The sequence below is a fragment of the Orbicella franksi genome, chromosome 4 (genome assembly GCF_964199315.1).
Source record: "Orbicella franksi chromosome 4, jaOrbFran1.1, whole genome shotgun sequence".
Classification (NCBI taxonomy): Eukaryota; Metazoa; Cnidaria; class Anthozoa; order Scleractinia; family Merulinidae; genus Orbicella; species Orbicella franksi.
Window position 1 is genome coordinate 27,831,943 of NC_138148.1, and position 22,154 is coordinate 27,854,096.

Below are 22,154 nucleotides of genomic sequence, written 5' to 3' on the forward strand. Positions count from 1 at the left end.
TCCAAACACATGCGTTTCAAAAAGATTGCTTCACGCGAAGACAAATTGATTGCGCGACGTACTTCCCGCGTGACGATGCAACAAAATGAATAAAGAATGAAGCCTTCCAATCTAATTTTAATTCTTTATGAATTCGAATATTGTTACTTTATCTTCTTTGCACTCATCCGCGTCTCAAGCTGCACAGAGTGAAAGATGTGTCTACTCTTACTGCTGTGTATAAATTAATCGAAAATAATAATGTATTTTTTTTGTTGGAAACAAAACGTAACATTTAGATCCAGTCTACCAGGAAAATGATAGGCCAAAATATCAAAAGTTAAAAATTATTTTTACTTAGATCCGTCAGTCCTAGCCTGGAAATACATTTGCCTCCCCCACACCCTTTTGGCGTTGGTTTCTTCACGCAATCCTCGACCTTGTTTCCCTTGGGGAAATCCTTTCTTCAGTCAGGGTAGAATAATTGCGTGACAAGCCAAAAGAAGGTTTGCTAATAGGAGAGTATATATAAAGAGAGCAACAAACCCTCGCCACCACCCCCAATTTTTCTCTCTCTTCTACCTACTCTAACTAAAAATATGATCGAAATCGCATTGAAATGTTGGGGGAAAACGAGAATAAAATCACTGAAAGAAAATCATATTTCCGGAAGGCCGACATAAAACAGTTGATGAAGGAATTAGAGCTTATAAAATTAATCCCCCGCTCTTTGCTCCAGGCTCGATCGGAAGGGATAGAGAATTCGACTTCGTGGTTTTCAAATGAGGGTTTACAGCTGATTTTTGTTAGGCTGGACCTCGTTTTCTGATATTATAGGGAAATAAGACAAAATAACTTATTTTTTAAGTTAACATGTTTCTCTCAGCCTAAACAGTTGCTTCGTTATTGCAAACAACTCGCATAAGATCTACACTGCTACAGTCTGTCATGTCTTCACTATAAAAGAATAAGTATTACTCTGACGCTTGCGTGACAGCAGTCATTTGAGACACATTAAAATACGTCACGCAAGCCACAATGTTGGCAAATTTTCGCGGAAATAAACTTTAGACTGCGAATACAAAAACACTCAAAACAATACTGCAAAACAAGACGGTGAAGGTCATTAGCACTATATATCCTTCGGCTTTCACTACCGGCCGGGCGGATCGTGTTGTGGGATTTTCTCCACTCACTAACTTGTCAGGATATCGGCGTAACATATCCAATACAACGCCATTGGTCCAGCCAAACCCGATCTGAATTTTATACTCACCCCCTCCCCCTGGAGCGCCTTGCACACTCACGTTGAACTTTTCAAACATGTGACCTGTGGAGCGCCAAGCCTTGTAGTTCGTAGTGATCCACTTCTGCGCGAATTTCAAGGCTTCGTCCTGGAGTTCTTTACTGCTAGACTGTGCGAGGCTTTCTATGAACATATGCTGCAGAGGGGGCCAGGCGTTTGGGAAATCCCATTGCTGGCCGGATGTCGATAGGGAAGTAGGAAATCCCCCTGGGTAATCGAGAAGTTTAAGTCGCTTGAGCGCGCGGATAACAAGGCTTTCTTTTGCCGGGTTGCCCCGGTGAACTCCAGCCCACAGTGGTACAATGCTAGCAGCGTAAAAATAATGCCTCTTCTTTTTCAACTGCCGATCATAATCGAGCCACAAACCCGTTTTATTGTCCCACAAGACAGCTTCGATAGCAGCTAGACGGGCTTCTGAAAACCCTTTGTATTGATCTGCTTTAGCTGTGTTCCCGGCCATGCGAAAGAACTTCTCTAGAAGTTTTTCGTTGAGATACAGGACACTGTTCAAATCCGTGGGGACAATCTGCCGTGTCCGGGTGCCACTAAGGGATCCCTGCCCTGACCTCGTGCGGTTGAACCACCGGGTGGAAAAGTCCCACCCACTCTCGGCAGCGGAGGCTATGTCTTGGTACAAAGCTGGTCTGGCATTTTCAGGTATTGCTTGAGCTGTATGAAAGTCTTCGTAGTAAGATTCTGGTCGTGGGGTGTCCATGTTAGCGGCATAAATCGACAGGTTATATTTTCCTGAGGACACTTCAACTTCAACGTTGCGATTTTCCCTCCAGAAAGTGTATTCTTTCTCCAAGTCATCTAGAATTGACTTGACGTAGTCTTCGTCGCCAGTGTTGTTAAGGTAAAGTTCCACAATGGGGATCAAAAAAGGGGGCTGGCTTCGGTTCGTGTAGTAAATGCGACCACCATTTGGGACAAACCCATAGGTCTTCACCAACTGGACAAAGTTGTCAATCATTCCTTTGACGGTATCCTTCATGCCGCAAACGAGCAATCCGTCTACAAGCCAATAGGAATCCCAATAGTAATATTCATGAAATCTTCCACCGGGAACAATAAATGGATTCTTGACCAAAATCAGGGAAGATCGGGCAGGGTTTTGTCGGGCTTCGTCGCTGATCTTTCTTCCTAGTTTCTTCCACAATTCATTGAGCTTTGACGCGAAGTCCCTCAGGTTAGCGTCCTTGATACGTTTAATAAACTCGGGGTTTTCTCTCCAGTCTGGTGGCGACCAATCCTCCAAATCATGCTCTGCGGGGAGAAAGTTATCCTTCACAAACTTGAACACTTGATCTTCGGAAGGGTTATCTGGCAAAACTTTGAAAGATCGGAGAACATCCGCCTCGTCCTTCTGTAGTCTCATGTCCACAAACGTCTTGGAATCGTTGAAAATGCGGGCCATTTGAACTTTGCGTAGCAGATCGCCCCGACAGAAAATCTCGCTGCGACATGCAGACTTCTCGGCTGTTGCATGATTCGGGTTAAGGACAAGAGTAAAGAGCAGAAGGCAAAATTTACTCTCGAACGCATCCATTTTGACTGCTAATAAGTGTGGCTGCTTGCAGGAGAAAGCTTGCGTAATATTTGCCAGGGCTGTCACCTAATAAGGTGTATAGCCAACACCGTCTTGTTATTTTGACCCCTATTTTATTACAGCGGGCGTGACAGTCGCACAACTACGAATATACATTTCTCGATCAAAAAATAAGTGATAGTTATAAGTGCTTTGTTTAAAATCAGGTTGCTTGGCAGAAAGGCCTCAAACAAGATGTCGGTATCGTGACCACAGAATCCTCACGCGAAAAAAAAAAATGTTATTAGAGTACAGTCAGTTTTAGCGACCAGACTATTTTGCAAACATTAATATTGTTAGTTTCATAAAAGCGCTGTAAATATCACGTGATCATGAGGACCATGAGGATCTTGCCAGAATCGTCAGTCTAGTCTCTCTTCTCTTTTATGATCTTTTATGTTCTTTAATTTTTAACACATCCAGGTCCCAGCATGTTTTCGGCGCAAGAAGGGTGGAAGGGCGTCGGGACCCGTGGAGCGAGTTAGGGGTAGGGGGGTGGGGGTGGGGTAGGGGGTATTCTACAAACTTTTATACGAGGAGGCTCCGCCTCGAGGTCTAATCCCTGACCATTTGTACACCATTTTGACAGAAAAGGTACCCCTTTCGTATAGCTTTAATTGAATAAAAAAGGTAACCCTTCCACATAGTTAAATAACTAGCCTGTATCGTGAATAAGTCGCCAAAAAAGGGGAGAAGTCTCTTTTTCATTTTCATGTAGTGCTGCATGTCTACAACCACAAGGTACGTCTGCTCGAAATATTTGATTAATGGCAGGACAGGTTTCCCGACCCTTTCACATGCCTAAACTTGCAAAATCCCTGCCCTTTTGCATTCCTAAATCCTGAAAAAAATTCCCCTGTCGGGCGGAGCCTCCCCGTATAGGCCATGATGTGGAGTACGTTCCCACTCCCCCCTCCCCCTCCCCCGGGGGTGACGGGATTGATCAAAATTGAAAGAAAACCTCTTGGGTTTAAGTATTGGAGAAGTAAATTACTGACTAAACGAATCTCTATAATAATAATTAAAAATAATAATCATAGAAAAATAACGCATTTGGTCTAGTTTTCTTCATTTAGGGACCGTTCATTTTTTATAAGGTAGGGGGGACTGGTGGGATTTGGGGGGGGGGGGCATGCGAAAAAAAATGACTTTCGAGGGGGGGCCATCTCAAAAAAATAAGGGAAAAAGGGAGGGTCACGTGAAATATTTTAGTAAAACTTTAAAATGGCATAATGTTTGAATATCAAAAAAATTGCTATAGAATAAACATAGAAGGCAGGATACAAATTTATTACAAACTTTCCTTCTGCTTTAAAAAAACGTTTGGCGACAAAAAGCATTTGTAGCTACTGAAAAGAAGTATTTAACACTGTTATTTTCGAATGCAACTTTCACCGGCACTCATCTTCATCTCCGCTGTCGTCGAGTTCTTCGTCGCCGCTTGTGCTGCTATGGGAGTCTCTTTCACCAATGCTGCAAGAAGCAGCAATGCTTTCCGTCAGAGTTTACTCTTCAGGGTACATGAAGGTGTAAACATAATCTCTGACTTCCCGCTCAAGGTTGGTGGTGATTCTGCTTCTTGCAGCATTGGTGAAATAATTCCCTTCCAAGAGCTGGGCGATGTATGGCCCATCTCTTCTAAATATCGACGTGGCAACATCCTCAACTTTAAGACACTCTTCCGGGACGGCCGTTCTAGGAGGGTACACAAGGCATTGTGGAAGATCATTTCCTAGCGGCTTTCCAACACAGATTCCATAAACTCGTTGGACGTTGTTTTCAGTCCGCTTCCTCTTTCTTTCATTTGACTTTCTGCGGTTTTCTTTTTTCCTTCTCCTTTTGTTGATGTGCTGTTTGAGTATGCCTTTGAATATGCTGTTATAATTGCTCTTCTTATATTCTAGTGCTTCCATGTCCTGCGTGACCTTCATCAACTTAGCTTCTGTACATTTGATCTGTTTTACATTAAAACTGTGGGCAAATTCTTCGCCCTGCTTTAAAGCAAGCCCATTGAACTGAAAGAGTGTGGAATCGTGTTCCTTTACATCTTTCAATATGACATTCAACTTTTCCACCATTGCTCTGTGCTCTTTGATGGAGAAGTTCAGTTTTCTTCCATCACTGGGCTTCAACTGGTACCCTTGCATGGAAAACTCACTCGCCCTTTCTGAACAGCCATCCGCACCTAGAAAAATTGCTTCTTTTGCTTGTAAGATGTCAAACTGCCTGGATAGTTCAGCTGTAAACCTTTTCTTAAACGACTCGTCGCTTTCGCCATTATTGCGCATTTTGGAAGAGCCTCTTTCATGATGCTCATGTAGTAATGCGCTCTTTCCCCGATTGGATTAACAATATAAAGAAGAAAGAGCATGGAAGTGGCAGGCTGGTTTTATCTGACCCAGAGAGCGTTGCTCTATTTGCAGATAAGTTTATTCTCAAATCGAAGTTTGTGGTGGATTATCTTCAGCATCTTGAAGTGCTGGAATTTAAAAGGAAAAAGAGAGCAGAAGAAAAGGCAAAGTTAAGTAGGGAGGAGGATTATCCTTGGACTGAGTTGTGCGAAGGTCTAACCAAGCTTAAAAAGCTACGTGTTCCAGAACTAAACAAGTACTCAAACCACCACGGGCTGAAGCAGCATTTGAAAAGCAGCAAGAGTGAGAAAGTAAAGGCAATTGTAAGACATTCATGCTTGCAGCAGAAGAGTCCTCTCAGAGCTGGCCAACCAACACTGAGAAATGCCAGGACATTGACACAAAATGACAACAGGGCAAGTGCTGACAGCAGTGAAACGGATGAAAGTGACAATGATGAGTATGACAGTGATGCCATTGACTCTGGGGGAGGAGATGACTCAAGTGACGTCATTCTTGCATTCATCAATTCAGATGAGGAAGATGCCAATGAGAGGCCAAATGCCACACGCTCAGGGCGAGACATAACTAGGAGATCCGAAATTGACTTCTCTTTCTTTTGATTTGTTTTTTAAACAACAGCTCTCTGTCGTATAGAGATTGTAAATATTGTCTTCATAGTGAGCACAATAACGTGAAGTAGGGGGATAATAGAGAAATATTAAAAAAGTTGAAATCTAAATATTGTTTGTTCAATTTTTTTTGGGGGGGTCATCCCCAAAAATGACCGCTATAAGGGGGGGGGGGCATGTGAAAAAATTGGTAAGCTGAGGGGGGGTCATGCGATTTTTAAATGGTGCTTCCCAAATCCCACCAGCCCCCACTCCCTCATAAAAAATGAACGGTCCCTTATCCTTTATTTGTCCTCTTTATTCGTCTGGATCCATTCCTTTCCGGTTCCGGTTACAGTGAAAATATGTGCATGCGCGTTCGTGTGTTATTGGTTCGTACTCGTGGCAATATGGCGGATGGTGAGCCCAATCTTGAGATTGCCGAAAATCCACAAGATTTAACAATTACTGAGGACCAGAACAACTCTATCGAAACCGGAGGAGCTCAAGAAAAAGGAGCCAAAGAAGAACCGTACAATTATGGATTTTCTTTACCGGAATATTACAAACTTTGCCTGCAGTATTATCATAGAGGTAAGTCGTTTACCGGGAACTTCAAGCAACATTGTGACACATCATAAGTTTCAGTTTGATTGAATAATTCTGATTCGGATAGCTTTACGATACGTTGTGTCTTATGCTAAGATTTATAACGAAGCGATTTCCCAATGTTCTATTCTTTAGACAAAAAACCCAGTCATCTTGAAAGCGACGTAGATAAACTTTTGAAATGCGCTTTTAATTTAATATAAGGAAGCGATTACATGTACATGTACGTGGATTCAAGTGCAGTACTCTAGCGACAGTTCAACTTACAGCAGTGCTTGGGTTACAAGGGGCTACAAATAGTCCAGTTAATCTTGATTGGGATTTTTCTCTTGTCATATGGAAGCCTTGTTCATGTAACAGGTTTCTTTGAGCTGGATTTTGATTAAGAAATAGAAAACATGTTCCGTGTTTCTCTTGAGCTCTAGTATAAATCTTCTCACGTGCTATCACCAATGCCGTTCTCCGATTGGCTATGCAACTCACTATCTATTTTGTTGTAGACAGAAAGTAGTGCAGCAGTGTTCAGTTGTGAACAAAGTGATAGCCTTTCTTTGCATTTTCAAGGTGTCTGTGAAGAGGACTTACATGTAGATATTATTGACTCTCAATTTCTATGCATGATAGAAATCTGGAGCTCATAATCTATTTGTTTATTAGTATAAATCTACTAGTGTTCTATCACGAATGCTGTTCTCTGATTGGCCACACTACTCACTATCTAATTCTGTGATAGATAGTGAGTTGCGTAGCAGTGTGCCCTTGCTAACAAAATGAAGGTCACTTCTTGGTGTTTTCAAAGTGTCTGTGAAGAGGACTTACATTAAGTTTAGAACGACTAGCACATGTAGATTTATACTGAAACAATTACATTATTTGCTCTTGATTTCAATCGAGCAATAGTTGACTCGGGCTGCACCCTTGTAACTATCACGCGATAGAAATCTCGAGCTCTAATTGTTTAATAGTAATGTGAGTGAAAGTTTAGGGGAATAAACAATGCTGTGAGAACACAAGCCGAAAGGTGAGTGTTTCCTCCACTTTTTCCAGTTGTCCCAAACTTTCATGAGTGTTTCTATTAAACAATTGGGCTCGAGATGTCTATTACATGATAGTTGACCAGGGCGCAGTCGTTAAAAACTTTATCTTAATCCTGTTTACAGAAACCTCAAAATTTAAAGAAGCGACCTTCATTTTGTTAAAGTGCACCTAACGCCCCAATTTTTTTTTCGCTAAAACGAATCCACTTGTTATTTGAAGCATTTGGGCGAAAAAATTTTTGAATATGGTTAAATTCTCGATTTGCTATGCCCTTTCAAAGTTGCGCCTGAAGTGTTACACGACCGCGTTTCAGGGAGTCTGGGGCGGTGGTTGCTGATGTCGTCTACCCAGGAACCAAACACAGTGGCACCTCAGTCAGCTCTCTGTATTTGCTCAAGAAAATGGAAAACAAAACTAATCGTTCCAATATATTTTGGTACTAAAACATCCAAGTTTTGTTTCAGAATCATTTGTTTTTCGTCACTGGAGTCAGAGTTAGGTTTCGATTTGGAAGACACTGAAATAAACTTCGATCAAGCACGTTCGACAACTAGGTGATATGCTTCTGTGTGAACTCACTGCTCAGAGCTTTGAGAACAATTTGCAATATTTCAAGCGACGATGGGGAAGACTTCTTTGCGGACGAGCTGTTTGTATATTAGGAATGGAAAGCTAGATACGAAGGAGCAGGCAAACAAAAAGCAGGAAAGAAAACTCAAGGACTGCTTTGAATGGTAATTTCGTCACCTAAGCACAAGACTCCCACATGTGTTTAAAACCTGTTTACATTTGTCCGTAGCGAGAATGTATTTTGTCGAGGTATGGTGGTTCTATTAAATCCAGTTTGTGTTTTTTTGCTTTCTGGAATGCTTCATGTTTAAAAGAGTGACATAAGTGTTGTAGTTTTCGAGACTTGATGATCTCCAAAACACTGGCTTCGATCGATTGAAAATTGTAGAATTGTTTGGACCTGTATTTTTGAAGCTACGGGAAGCAAGGCGGAAGGAAACATTTCATACAATTACCGATTTCACATTGCCACACGTTTTAAGTCATAATTCCAAATAACCAGTGCAAATTTTTTTCAAAGTTTGCAGTGAAATTCGTCGGATAAGTGAAAAGGATGTGTTCCCTAAGCGGTCCACAGATAATGTTACGCGGTCAGATTTTCGACACTAATGTATAGAATGTTTGTCGGACTACTGATTTCCAAACCTTCGAAAAACTCTGTGAGTGTAACAATTTTGTTATCATGTAATTCTAAAGGATTAATCTTCGACTTTAATCTAAATCGAAAGAGAAATAAGTGCTGGTTTGCGGCATACAGTTGCGACCTATTTTCACACCAGTATATTTGGTTGTAACGCTTCTTGATTCATCACGCAACTTTGCCGGCTATGTTATAAATACTGCGGGACTGGAAGATATAGGTTGTTGGTAGTATTTCGACAAATTGCTGGTTGGTTTTAAGCAGAAAATTTTGAAATAGCGTTTGAAATTCTGCGGAACAAATTCCAGTGAGAGTTCTTCAATGGTTCTCACAGACTCAGTTCGCTTGTTTCGGTTCGACAAAGTCAACCATCGTTATGTCTTTATTGTACCATTGACCAATCATCGCTAGTAAATTGTACAGTATATCTTTTTTTAGATCTGGGATATTGCTGCAACAGCCGATAGAACTTCTGGAAGGCATTTCTGCGCACTTTTCGAATGTGTATTGCACCATCCTGAAGGAAATGAGAGGACGTGAGATATGCGATCTTCCTGGGTAGACGTCACAACAGCCGCTGGACCCATTCTCCTCAAACTCGGTCGGGAAACAAAATGGCGGTGTTTTGGGGCTATTTTGGAGATTTCGTCGGGGAACAGAAAATCGAGGATTTAACCGAATCCAAAAAATTTTTCACAGAAGTATTTCAAATAACATCTAGATTCGTTTTAGCAAAAAAAAAAAAAAAATTGGGGGGTTAGGTGCACTTTAACAAGAGCACACTGCTATGCTATTCACTATCTATAACAGAATAGATAGTGAGTAGCGTAGCCAATCAGAGGGCATCATTCATGATAGTACACTAGTAGATTCATACTAAAGCTCTATAGAAACACAGAGGAATTGTTTTCTATTTCTTTTAGAAAACTTTGTGATGAAAAAAAGAAAGCAACTTGTTTACTTTGATCATCAAAATGGAAATTCTGTTTGCTCGAACGATCATTATGTAACAAACTCGTGCTAGTTCTGTGTTTCTATCAAGTTTCTGTAGAATTCTTGTAGTATACTAATGCAAATGCTGTAATCTGATTGGCTGAGCCATTTCACACTATCAGCCATTAGTGTGCGGTGGCTTGGTGTGGTCGACAAAATTGCAACGTTTCCTTGTTTCCCCCGAAGTTTTAAAAGAACATTTAGAAACAAATGGATAATCAAATTCCAGGGAAGACTGAAAGAAGGAGATTCATGGTTTCTTGAATTTAAAAAAAAAAACACAATTAAAAAAAAAAAAAAAAAAAATTGATTTATAAGCATGCATACACAACTGTAAATTAATGTCAAATTGACAATTCAGTCCATGCAAATTTTCCAATTAAGTGTGAAGTTTATTACTCAGACCAGAAATAATTGGAATTGTTATTTGAGGCAAATTTCAGTTAGAATTCCACTAAAACAATTACTAGATTATTTGCTCTTGATTTCTGCGAGGCGATAGTTGAGTGGTTTGGCCTTCAACATCATCAACTATCACCTCATAAAAATCTCGAGGTCATAATCTAATTGTTGATAATCTAATTGTTTAATAGAGTGGTTTTCAGTTGAGTGTCAAAAGTAATGAGGCAATTACTTGGGTTTTGGCTTTACTATGGTTTGAGATTGGCTGCGTAGTCTAATTAGTAAGTAATTGGTTTGGCTTTGGTTTTACAATACTCAATTGAACACCGCTCTAGAAACACAATTATAATATTTCAAACCAATAAGCATGTGCATTTTCTTTGGGATAACATTCTGAAAGTACCTTGATGGGCTGCTTATGGGAGGTCTCTACATGCCTACAGGATGTCCATTTGCACAGGTCCAACTGTATAAGTTCTGATAACTTTTTACGTTACAACAAGGTAACATTCACGAACTGTGGTATAATGTATTCTCAACCTTGTTAACTTTGTGCTAATGTTGCTTTGATGAGTCACCAAATTCTCAAAACATGAAAATAATTAAAGTGAATAAAAATCTTAATCTGCACTGATTGGCTTTTTACTTCAGGCTGTAACTTTTTTTTGTTTGCTTGCAGAAAGGCAAATAATAAAGCTGACATATGATGATAAAGTTCAACTGACAGCCTTTTGGAAGCAGATTTCTAGTGGAGCTTATGATCCTGAAAAATACCCAGATGTAGGGTATTTTGATGTCATTGGTAATGACAGGAGGTAATAAAAATGCTTTGCAATGTATTTCTCAATTTCGGGTTCTGCTAGTCTTTCAACCTCATTTCATGTTTCAGGAAAATCTTGGGCATTCAAGGACTTTGATTTTTCTTGACTGTGCCGTATTGTACACTGTACAGTGTAGATGGTACAGTATAGATGTTGTGGTTCATTTATACCCTTGGTACTAACCTCTTGCTAACTGAGTGCAAGGGAAATATTGGGCAAGGTCATGTCAGTACAGGCTGAGTGTAGTGAGGCTGTACAAAAATGACCAAGGGCAAAAATTTCCCAGTACGGCTTGAGCAAGCTAGGTTAGTAAGTAGTTTGTTATGGCACTCGGTATCTCGCCAGCTTTTGAAAACAGAAACTTATGACCATTTCCATGGAAATAGTCTGTATGGCAACATCCCAACCATGAAAGAACTAATCAGAATGCTCACATTTGTCTCGAGAAGTCCTACATGTACCTTGCCATATAATAGAATTTGATAGTTTCCTTTGTTCTGGTGTACAGTAATTACAATGTTTGTTATAAGAAAATTAATGTATTTGATCAAAGAAAAATACCAAATTGTATCACAGGTACATGTAACATTGAACCACAACATAAACATTTCTACATTAATTTGGAGGTATCACTCAGCATTTCCCGTTATTCTGCATAGCACCTTGTAGTATTTTATATCATGTGATGACATAACCACACAATTTGATTTTTTCCTATCGGCAACTGAAGCAAATGAAATCCATGTTAAAATCTATTTGAAATTTAAAATTCTGCCCATTAGACGAAATTAAATTTTGCCCAAGGTACTTAGCAACTCTCTGTACAATATACTGGATACAGGACATGGCTTTATTTCGCTGAAGTGCATGGTGGCTAATCACATTTACATTGTACAGTATTTACACGTGTTTGTATACATGTACATGTGCGTGCACATGTAGTATGATACAGTGATTATATCAAGCCAGTGTCTATATTGCTGTGACTACATACAGCTGTACCCTACATATAGTTAACCTACATATATTATGTAGGGCTGTGCACAGTGAGACACTGATGCACCACAATATTTTTCGTCATGATATGAATACATGTATTCATAGTAAAGATAATTGTGATAAGTGTGATATTGCTGTACAAAAAAAAGTGGTGATATGTCAGTAAGTGTAGAAATTTCCTGTCTTTAATAACTTTAACAAGTCTTCACCAAAACCCAACATTTGATCCATTGCATAGCAATTTATGACAAAAGCAAAGGAAAAGAAACTTATAAATGTAAAACAGATGGCTGCCACATGCTCTGGTTTTAAGCTGTACAACATTGTGTGTTCTCAATCAAAATAGCAAAAACAGCTGGACATCAAATTACAAGTATTTTGCCTGTCCTCTGCTAGATGTCTTTTTTTTGTATATTGTAATGTGTACTGAATAATAGTTGTACACAATACAATATACAATTAATAACAATTTGTTGTGTTGAGTGTATCGGGGTATGTAATGTAGACACTGTACATAAGTATCACTGGAAGATGTGTCATAAGGTGGCAGTCCTACAGTAATTAAATGTTTTGTTTGCCGATAACTTTATTGCATGTATCTCTGAATCAGGAGAGCATGGGAAAGCCTTGGTAGCATGCAGCCCAGAGAAGCCATGAAGAAGTTCTGTTCATTACTTGGCACATGTTCCCCTGAGCTAGGTCCTTGGATGGAAGCACAGCAGAAGGAGAAAGAAGAGAAAGAGAGACTGAGAAAGGAAGAGGAGGAAAGATTACGAAGAGAAGCTGAGGAGGCCGCTGAACAAGAAAGACAAAGACTGCTAGCAGAAGAAATGAGGAGAAAAGCTGAAGAAGAAGAAAGGTAATTTTACTTAATAGCCATTTTATTATGCAACACTTCGATACCATTGCCCATAACATGTACATGTACTAATGAAATATTTTTAATTATATTTTACAAATGTTTAACTTTTGATGTAGTGCAGTGATGTTACCAGGAGGTTTGGAAAGCCATGGGGTACAGTGTACATGTACATTGTACATGGTATTGTCTAATTTATGTCAGGAATTTTTGTACAGTGCACAGTACTAGGCAATTTGAAGTACATGTACATGTAAGTTACCACCTCTCGTCTCATTTCTTGTGAAACAGAGTCATGTCTTCAGAGACGAGAGTCTCGTCTCATGAGAACCACTGAAGTGTATATTTTGGAAAAGTTAGAAGCAGTTAGCTTGCAAGGAAATGATTAACCTCTTGCAACCCTGTTGTTACATGTGTGTTTTGTGAAGTTCCTGGCTAGCCTGCATGTTTGACAAGCGATACTGTATGAATGAAAGAGCTTTGCTCGTGTCCCAATTTTTGTTTGATTGACTGGTGAGGATCTCTTTGCTTGTGCACGAATGCTTGCTGTGTAGGCCATATAAAGGAGGTTGATGCCAAAAAATTATAAAGGTTCAGATGAAGGAAAACCTGCCAGTCTCACAATACATTTTAAAGGGAGGCTCGTGACCATATTTTTTTTGTTGGACATTGGCTTTGCTCTAGTTACCATCATGGAAACTAGAGCAAAGTAAAGGTAATGTTTTTCTTGATTGACAAAATTATGGGGAAAAAAAACGAGTTTGAGAAAAAAACCAAACCCTACTTAAAACACCTTTTTGGGTGTAGTAAATTTTGAGATTTTGCTAAGGCTTTGTTACTGAAACAACAGATCTTTAATTTATTGTAGAATGCATTTTTTTTTTTACTGTCCTTTTATCACTTTTCAGAAGAAAACAAGAAATAATAGCACAGCAACAACAAGAGGAGCAATTTTTACAGCAACAGGAACGTCTCCAACAACAGCAACACCAACATCAAACACCAGAGCCACAGGTATACCAACACTCGTCTGTCATCATGGAACAAATAATATGAAGCAAATTGAATTCACATGCCTCAAGATGTTTTGATCCTCAGTCGTTTGTTGTTGATACATGCACAGTGTTTTGATGGTTAGCGCATGACACTGGGTCAAAAATCCAGGTGCTAATCAAAATGGGACATTATATTGTTTATTTTTGTCTTGTATCGCAGTTCCCTTCTCCACCCACCCTGACAAAAATAATTTGGTGGGAGCAGGGCCCGGACCTTTGATGGATTATTTGAAATAATTAGAACTCTCTTGCACTAATGGTAAAGTTGTCTTGCCAGGTTCAAACTCGACGGCGTAATCATTTAATAAATAGTCTGTAACTGTAGAGAAGATAAAATAACCTGTAGAGAGCTTTCATTTTCTAAAGGGGAACACTTGAAACATACACATTCATGTTATTCTACTATTGTAACATATTATTACTTTTTGTATTTCCTTTTTTCATCTTTTTTTCCCCCTCATTCGGGGGAAATAAAAATATTGCTAAAGAAAACAAGGATAAGCTCCACTCTATTGATCTCTTGGTCTCACGCAGACTGTGACTTTCACAACTCTCTCGACTCATGCGCTTTTTTTTTTTGTTTCATTGATCCAGCCCAAGACATTAGCCGTGAATGGCACACCTAGGATAGCACCCGCTTCGTTATGGACTCGTCCAAAGGTTCAGGAGTTTATTCAACATGTCAAGTCTGACCCAAGTTCTGTGTTAGTTGTTGGACGCGGTGAGACAATGACAGTCCGTGTGCCTACACATGAAGGAGGTGAGTGATTATGCTGCTGTGTACTTATGAGATCCTGAACCTACTTGTAAAGGCTGCCGCACACTAGCCGAACTGCAGATTTTTTTGTCGGGGTCAAATCGGGTTAAAATTTGTCGGGCCATCAGCCTGCCGCACACTAGCCGATTTTTTTGTCGCAGAACTGCATATTTTTTGTCTTGGTCAAATTAGGTTAAAATTTGTCGGGCCATCAGCTTGCCGCACACTAGCCGATTTTTTCTCGCGACTAACCGCATTGAGGCTTGGGGCCGAATCATCCAAAAACAAGATGGCGCCTATTTCACTGACGTGACTCTCATGACATTTCCTAATTGGTTGAGGCGCGCGTGCCCCGACAAATTGTCTTGGTCCACCGCACACTAGCGGACAAGGCCCAACAAGACGTTTTGAGATCTAGCACTGTCAGATATCGCCCGACAAGCCTCGATCTTGCCGGAGACTTGTCTGAATTCACCGCACACTAGCCGACAAGGGAAGATTTTCTTTTGTCGGCCGACAAAATAATCGGCTAGTGTGCGGTGTCCTTAAAGGAGCTCAGCATTTTGAGTTGTTTCGGCCACGGACAAACTCGCCTTCAAATTGAAGGAAGCCTGAAAATAGTAGTTTACTAAGATAGAAAAACACCAAAGGGATAGTAATAAACCATAAAGAAGCAAGGATGGTTAAGGATGGAGAAGATTAACACGGATTACAAACGACGAACTTGAAAAATTTAGGCTAAACTTTTTAAGATGCGCAAACCGTGACGTAGTTCATGTATTATGTAGAAAGAAGTGATGGCACGTGTGCAGTTCTATAACTTAGGATTAAAGATAAGAAAAAATTTAATCAGATAAAGACAAGCCACATGTACTTGGCAAAGACGTTTTCGAGTTTCACAGGAATTGAACCGACAATGTATGACCCTACACCAATTATACGAGGAATTTATAATTGATACCCTTTCCTGCATTCAAACAAACAATAACGTTGAGTCAAGTTCAGGGTAGACAAAATACAGTTGAACCTTTTTCTCAGTCACCTCGAGTTATTCTCCCTTGGGTATGCCTATTCAGTGATGTCTTATCTACCCATCTATTCTTGCTGCACATGAAATTTGTTGCCGCGATTTTTTCTTTCGCGAGTGTTTTTTTGTTTTGTTTTGTTTTGTTTTGTTTTCCCCCATAATTCTTCTAATCACCCGTTCCTACGCCATTATTTGAAGTTGAATCCTATTAAAAACATCATATAGCCGTCCAAAATGGCTACCATTTCTACTAACGTCCATGGCAGCTACAATTTATTGTTACAAAGTTAATGTACTATAAACTCAAGGGGAGGCGACGTGTTCAAGTGGTTTAGGGCCTGGAGGTCCCTGTTCCAAATCCTCCTCCCGGCCCCTATCTGGATTTGTTCTCGGTAGTCGCGAGTTCAACTCCTCCACTGCGTTGTGCAAATAACCAGCTGGTCAGCCTCTCACCAGTTGGGATTCTTAGTAATTGATGTTCTATTTGCAACATTTGCTTAATTATTTACAGTGTCCCCGATTAGCACAGCAGTGCTAAATGCACTTGATTTATTTATTTTTATTTAAGTCAGCTTGCACGTGAAGGTAAGTCCTTGAATTCTGCTTATCTATTTCTCTTTGACCCTCCCTCCCCAACTAGGAACGTGTTTGTTCTGGGAGTTTGCCACTGAGTACTACGACCTTGGCTTTGGAGTCTCCTTTGAATGGTCGCAACCGCAAACCAAGAATATCACGGTCGCCGTCAACGAATCGGACGACGACGAGTTCGCAGAAGACGATAAAGCGACTGAAAACGAGTCCAGTCCCCCCAAGCCAAGAATAGACGAGGTTCTCCCAGTGGTTCGGAGGCCTTGTAACGAGGAAGTGATTGTTGGTAGCCACATGTATCCTGGCCGTGGTGTGTATCTACTCAAGTTTGACAACTCATATTCACTCTTTAGATCAAAGACATTATATTATCGTGTTTATTACACTCGATGATGGCGGATGAATGATAGAATTAGAGCGAAAGACAATTCAGTTTGAACTGGTGGGGAAGATTTTAAAGAAGTAATCAAACTAAGGTGCAGGTTTACTTTACCCGCTCTTAGCGCGAAACAGCAAACAACTATAAACCCTTACTTACCGTGTGATTAGGCATAGCCTGGAGAATGTATAGTTATTTATACATGTAAGAATTTCATTCTCAGCGAAATTTGTCTAAGAAATCAAGTACTATTTGTCCCGTCTAGTCTCCTAGATTTGAGGAAATTAATCATTATCAAGTAATTTGACTGCAAGCTCGATGTCTCTAGTACCTGGTGATTGGCTTGGGGCGAAGGTACGAGTGAGTCGATAGAAACCGAGACCGAACCGGCGAATTCTTTTATCATAACCAACTGACCGATCTATCGAAGAGAAAATTATTTTACGTGAGAAATTTCGCGAAAACACTCCCGGTTCCGTTTATAGATCGATAGACAGCTTCCGTTCAGTCAATCATGTTTCGTGTTTACCTGGTTGGGCCCTTTCCTTCACTTGGGGCTGGGAGGGACGGGGTCCTGGGAACCCTGATAGTCGATCAGTGGGTCATGATAATTTAATGGCGATCTCTTGATTTCAGTCGGCTGAAAGTGAGTGAGCGGAGCGTCGAATGAAAAGAAACGCTTGCAGGCGGTCTTAGCATAACCCTGGGCTGACCTATTAACTGGCCTTGTTTACCTAGGCAGACGAATACTTCTTTTTTTAATTAAACTGCATATATTACATTACAATTACAGAATACTTCCATTAAAAAAGCTTACAATTTACAACACAGTACTAAAATCGACTAGGAGACAAATACGTCTCATACTAATATTTGGTTTTAGATATATTATGCGATGAGATAAACACTGGAAATAAGACAAATCACACGTCAGACAAACTTAAAAATTTGATACGTCTGGAAGACACAAAACAGTCGCATTTTACGTCTCAGTAGACTACGATTAGTCCCTCTTTCGCTTAGTTCGTGTGCGACACGAAAGAAAGCCGCGAGAAAAAAGTGGCCGCGCGAACGCGGCCATTTTTTTCTCGCGGTTTTCTTGATGCGTCATGGACGCAATGTTCGTCTCTTACGAAGGAAAAAGCGCCATTGTGAACATCCAATCAAATTGAGATTTTTTTAAGTGGTCAGTCACTAGGTTAGGGCAAATGGCGACACAAGTAACTTGTTAGACTACGATTCGTTCGATTGCGAAAATTAAAAAAAAAGTACTATATAGGGAGGTGATATCAAGATGACAAGAAAATTGAATGTTTTTTAAAAAAAATAGACCTTTGCGATTTAACTAACCGGACTGTAGCCTTTTTAACACTAATAATAGTAATATAATGCGAAGAATAGTATTTTCTGGAGATTAGGAGGAAATTTTCAGTTATGTTTACTGATCTAACGAGAAGGGTTAGGGTCAGGATTAGGGTTAGCGTTAGTGTCGACGAGACTGCATTTACTTGTTCGCGTTCGGCTTGGATTAAGGCGTAGTTTCTCACGGCTTTTTGTGTGATCTTTCTATTCGTGTTAAAATTTATGCCCTAAACTTTTCCGATGTTTTGTTGAAAGATAGGAATTTTTGATTTGCAGAAATGATTACCAAAGTAATTTAAATTGTAGTGCGCGATTTCGCATTTTCCATTGGCCTCCCTTCTCCGAACTGTCGTCCGTTGTGATCAGATGCTTCAGCTTCTGATAGCTTTGTGAGAGGGGGATTAGCAATGTACAGTTAATACTGTTGACAGGAAAATAAAATGAATTATTTGTTATGATTGATGACCTATCATTCCAAATTTTATTTGCACTGATCGATGTTGTCCACTGCTTGAGAAAACCTCCCCCTCCTTCGTCACATATAATAATCATTGAAATCAAGCCTACGGTTCCAAGTAATAACAAAAAATTACAACATTACATTAACTTTTCCGCCATCCAACCCCACTTCCAATGTAAGGTATTTGTTGTTGTTGTTGTTGTTTACCGGGGTGGTAAATAGCCCAAATCCTACCACGGTCGATTACGTCACCAGTAGCACAAGCCTCGTTCTTCGAGCTTCAAATTCTAGCGCAAATGAACGTCTCAATCCATTGGAAAACGTTGCCCGCCCCGGAAAGCTTCCTTTTACTTGGCGGTGATTCTTCTCGTTTCCAGAAGTTTGACGTCAAAATTTCACCGGAATTCGACTCGTGTAAATATCTTTTTTTATTCCATTCGTTTAGCTTTGATTCGTTGGTATTAGTCTTCAATACTTTGCGATGATTTCTGTCATCTGTCTACTGAGAGTGTGTTCTAGACAAGCAATTATAGCTTAGGGGGACGTTTCCTTTAATAACACTATTCTTTTTTATAAGAATATGTTATATGAGAATATCGAGGCTGAAATTTACGAAATTTTGGAAATATTTTAAGAATAAACCCGAGGCTGAGACTTTGAAAAGAATATAATTTTGTGTGTTGAAAATTTGTAAATACAAGTACAATAATATCTTTTTTTACGAAACTGTTTAAAATTCTTCCTTTCTCTAAACGGCAAAACTAGCCAAAAACCAACAAAAACAGCATTAGCCGTATGTTCGATTCTACATGTAATAACATTTCTGCAAGAAGTTCTGTACATCATATCAGACTTCGATGCCTGCAGGCTGGCTCCAAAATTACTTAAACAGCATTCAGCTACCAAGCATTCGAAGACAGGAATGTCATACGCCATAATCGAGGAATATTCACAAGATTATTTTCAGCCTAAAATCAGCAGAGAAATAAGAATATTCAGCCTCGGCAGGAAAAAGAATATTTTCATAGAAACAAGAAAAAAAAAGTGTAGCAATTTTTGAAGAACCCTACTATCCAACGCAGAACAGAAAACTGTCAAAACCTTAATTAAATAAAATGTAGCTCTCTGTTTTCAGTAGAAGGGGTAACTCTAGTGTTTGAGTGGACGCGTCCAAGTGCTAAAATCGCTTGTCTAATGTCTCTCTTAAATAAAGCATAAGCTATTGGGTTCAGGGCAGAATTTGTGACCAATAAAAGATGCCGAACATGCCATAACTGCCGGGATATTGAAGACAAACTGAAAATATCACAAAAACAGATGTATATGTCTAGTGAATAACACAGAATGAACAATCCCACAACAGACACTACAATTCTGATGTTGTAGTTTGCGCGTCCATCGTCTCGGATATGGACTCGTAAATTTAGTGATCTTAGTTCTGTAGACGAATCGTCAATAGTTCTAGATGACCGTCGTCTTTTTCGAACAATATACACCATGTGAAATGTGAAGCAAGAAAGTAGAATGCATGGAACCAACTCAAACATCACCAGAAAAACCGGGACAAGATATTTGGAGGCCGTTGCTTCGCTGCTGAAATGCACCGGAGCAAAGATGCACACTCGACTTATTACCGGTACAATCCAAGCGGTAATGACCGAAAGGGCAATACGCGTTGGTGTCACAAGCCATTTATGTCTCAGTGGTGAGGTCAGGGCGATGTAACGATCCAAAGTCAAAATAAAAAGGTTGCTTACAGACGCGTAAAGAAAGGTCCACTTGATTGTTTGACGCACAAACCAAACGTCTTTGCTACAAGGAAACCATTTCCAGCAAGCGTAAAAAGGAGGTATGAACGTGAACCCAACAAAAAGATCGGCGATTGCAAGCGACAAAATAAACCAGTTGGGTTTCTTTTGGAGGTGATGTTTCGTTGTTATCAAGAAGATTACCAGGGCATTTCCAGCAACTGTTACGGCGGTAATAAACCACGCAAAATACCAAAACCAAGACTCCGTTTTTCCCATGGCAGCGAAATTTTAAAGTATCACTCGAAAACCGACGCCAGGTCTGAGATAATTCACTTCGAATCGCTAAGTTTCAAGTACACCTCAACCGGCAACTGAACAGATGTAATCGTAGTCGCGCACTTTGCATTATTTAAAACTCTGTCTTGCGTCACCTAATTAAATTTAGTCGTTCTGTACATTTTGTTATGGTAATGTTTTGCCAGGTTTAATTGGCTTAGACAGCTTTGAAGGAGGCTGTGAATATACATGTTTTTTTAATATCCTCGATGCACGGTAAACAACAAGGTTTTCGATATTCAGTCCCTAATCAGATCTGAGCTTAAACTGAAGAAACGAGCTAGCAATAGCTATTTTGAATTGCCTTTCGCCTTCTCAAACTGAATTATTCCTAGATTGACATTCGCTGAATTTGAATTACAACCGCATTTCATTAAGGACTTTCTTAATCGTTACACAGTGTAAACAATTCTGTTTACACAGACACCCTTGGGTTTAAACATGCGTTGTCGTCTGTCAACTGCACTGTCTAGATTACATTGTAAATCGCACGTCTAACAACATTCTCCGTTCTGATTGGTTCTCCGCGCGCCTATTAATCACGTAATCGACGTGTGAATGAGCCGTGCGAATGAGGTAGGTGTCTAATTGCAGATATCTAATTACAACGTCATGTAATTGTGTACCTGTAATTAAACACTTGCCATTCGAATCTCAATTACGTGTGCTTAAAATGGCTTTCTTAATGTTTGCTCCTGCTTGTGAAACTTATGGAAATTAAAAATGCTACCTACTTTTACGCTCAAAATAAGTGCTTAAAGACTGCTTAATCTCAAAATTTGTTATGGATACGATAAATTAGTAAAAGGTCTTCGTGTCGTAAAATTTAGAGAGCAATCGTATGCTCCGGTTTGAAATTACTCCGACCCGATTACTCGCTGAAGTCCTACGTATACCTCACTCGGTCAAATTGTTATTACGAGTCGATCGCGTTAGACAAAAATTTGTACCTTTTTACCATGCCATAGAAAATGAAGCCAATCAGAATACTGTATTTTCTATGACATGTTATAAAATAATTATGCAACATTTTCTCATAGTATACCATGAAATAGATCCCACTTGCCACTTGTATATTCTTGATATACACACTCGCCTAATTAGGGCTCGTGTGTTTTGCCAAAAAAAAAAAAAAAAAAAAAATCTGAGGTAGGTGGAATTTGCCATTATATATCACTCGAAAGCATAGCGTATAAACGAGTGTTTAACTGATTCAAATAACTTCATGGCTAACAAAATCGAGACGCTCTTAATATTAAAAAGTTAACCCTAATCATTGCTCATGACTAAACAAAAGAACGAAATTTACTGTCAACTGCTTACTATAAATGACGTAGTTCGTTCGGAAATATTTGTCATTTGAGCGCGCGCGAGTGCTTTGACCTTTAGCGACTAGTTTTTCATCAAGAATTTCACAATCTGCAGGTAGCGGTTTAGGATATATACCATGGCGACGACGGCAACGTGAACGTCACAAAACAAAAGGTTTAATAAGCAAAACAATAGCTGTGTACGTGCGTTACAAATCGTTGTACATTTCTTTACCGTCCTCTGCAAAACAACAACGTGAAATGACCAAGTTCTGCCTCGACTACGGAACGTGGACGACGACGGCTAATTTTTCGTATTTCCAGTTGGAATTGAACACCGTCGTTGCATATTTAGCTTAAGCA

At 39.7% G+C, this 22,154-nt stretch overlaps 3 protein-coding genes across 4 annotated transcripts; 1 reads left to right on the plus strand and 2 right to left on the minus strand.

The window, feature by feature from the left end:
- Window positions 1-2,964, minus strand: LOC145483807 (trehalase-like). The gene has a single exon (XM_081462352.1). It carries the CDS (start codon window positions 2,832-2,834, stop codon window positions 1,047-1,049), a length of 1,788 nt encoding a protein of 595 aa, XP_081318478.1. The 5' UTR covers window positions 2,835-2,964; the 3' UTR covers window positions 1-1,046.
- Window positions 2,965-6,219: 3,255 nt separating this feature from the next.
- Window positions 6,220-17,885, plus strand: LOC145485157 (Golgi resident protein GCP60-like). Of its 2 annotated transcripts, none has more exons than XM_081463853.1 (6): window positions 6,220-6,429; window positions 10,767-10,902; window positions 12,518-12,766; window positions 13,678-13,780; window positions 14,416-14,581; window positions 16,246-17,885. In XM_081463853.1, exons 1-6 carry the CDS (start codon window positions 6,246-6,248, stop codon window positions 16,584-16,586), a joined length of 1,179 nt encoding a protein of 392 aa, XP_081319979.1. In that variant the 5' UTR covers window positions 6,220-6,245; the 3' UTR covers window positions 16,587-17,885. The 2 variants fall into 2 exon arrangements, with proteins under 2 accessions (XP_081319979.1, XP_081319978.1); XM_081463852.1 differs by having other exon boundaries at window positions 6,223-6,429; window positions 13,675-13,780.
- A 209-nt stretch (window positions 17,886-18,094) lies between these two features.
- On the minus strand, window positions 18,095-20,695 carry LOC145485184 (histamine H2 receptor-like). Its single transcript, XM_081463884.1, has one exon. The coding sequence runs from the start codon at window positions 20,419-20,421 to the stop codon at window positions 19,501-19,503; it is 921 nt and encodes a 306-aa protein (XP_081320010.1). The 5' UTR covers window positions 20,422-20,695; the 3' UTR covers window positions 18,095-19,500.
- Between the last annotated feature and the right edge of the window lie 1,459 nt (window positions 20,696-22,154).

Bases quoted from the DNA above. Each gene is read 5' to 3' on its own strand.
- LOC145483807 (XM_081462352.1), bottom strand. From the start codon at position 2,834: ATGGATGCGTTCGAGAGTAAATTTTGCCTTCTGCTCTTTACTCTTGTC.
- LOC145485157 (XM_081463852.1), top strand. From the start codon at position 6,246: ATGGCGGATGGTGAGCCCAATCTTGAGATTGCCGAAAATCCACAAGAT. The intron at 6,430-10,766 runs GTAAGTCGTTTA...GTTTGCTTGCAG, and splicing joins CCTGCAGTATTATCATAGAG to AAAGGCAAATAATAAAGCTG. The intron at 13,781-14,415 runs GTATACCAACAC...TCATTGATCCAG, and splicing joins ATCAAACACCAGAGCCACAG to CCCAAGACATTAGCCGTGAA.
- LOC145485184 (XM_081463884.1), bottom strand. From the start codon at position 20,421: ATGGGAAAAACGGAGTCTTGGTTTTGGTATTTTGCGTGGTTTATTACC.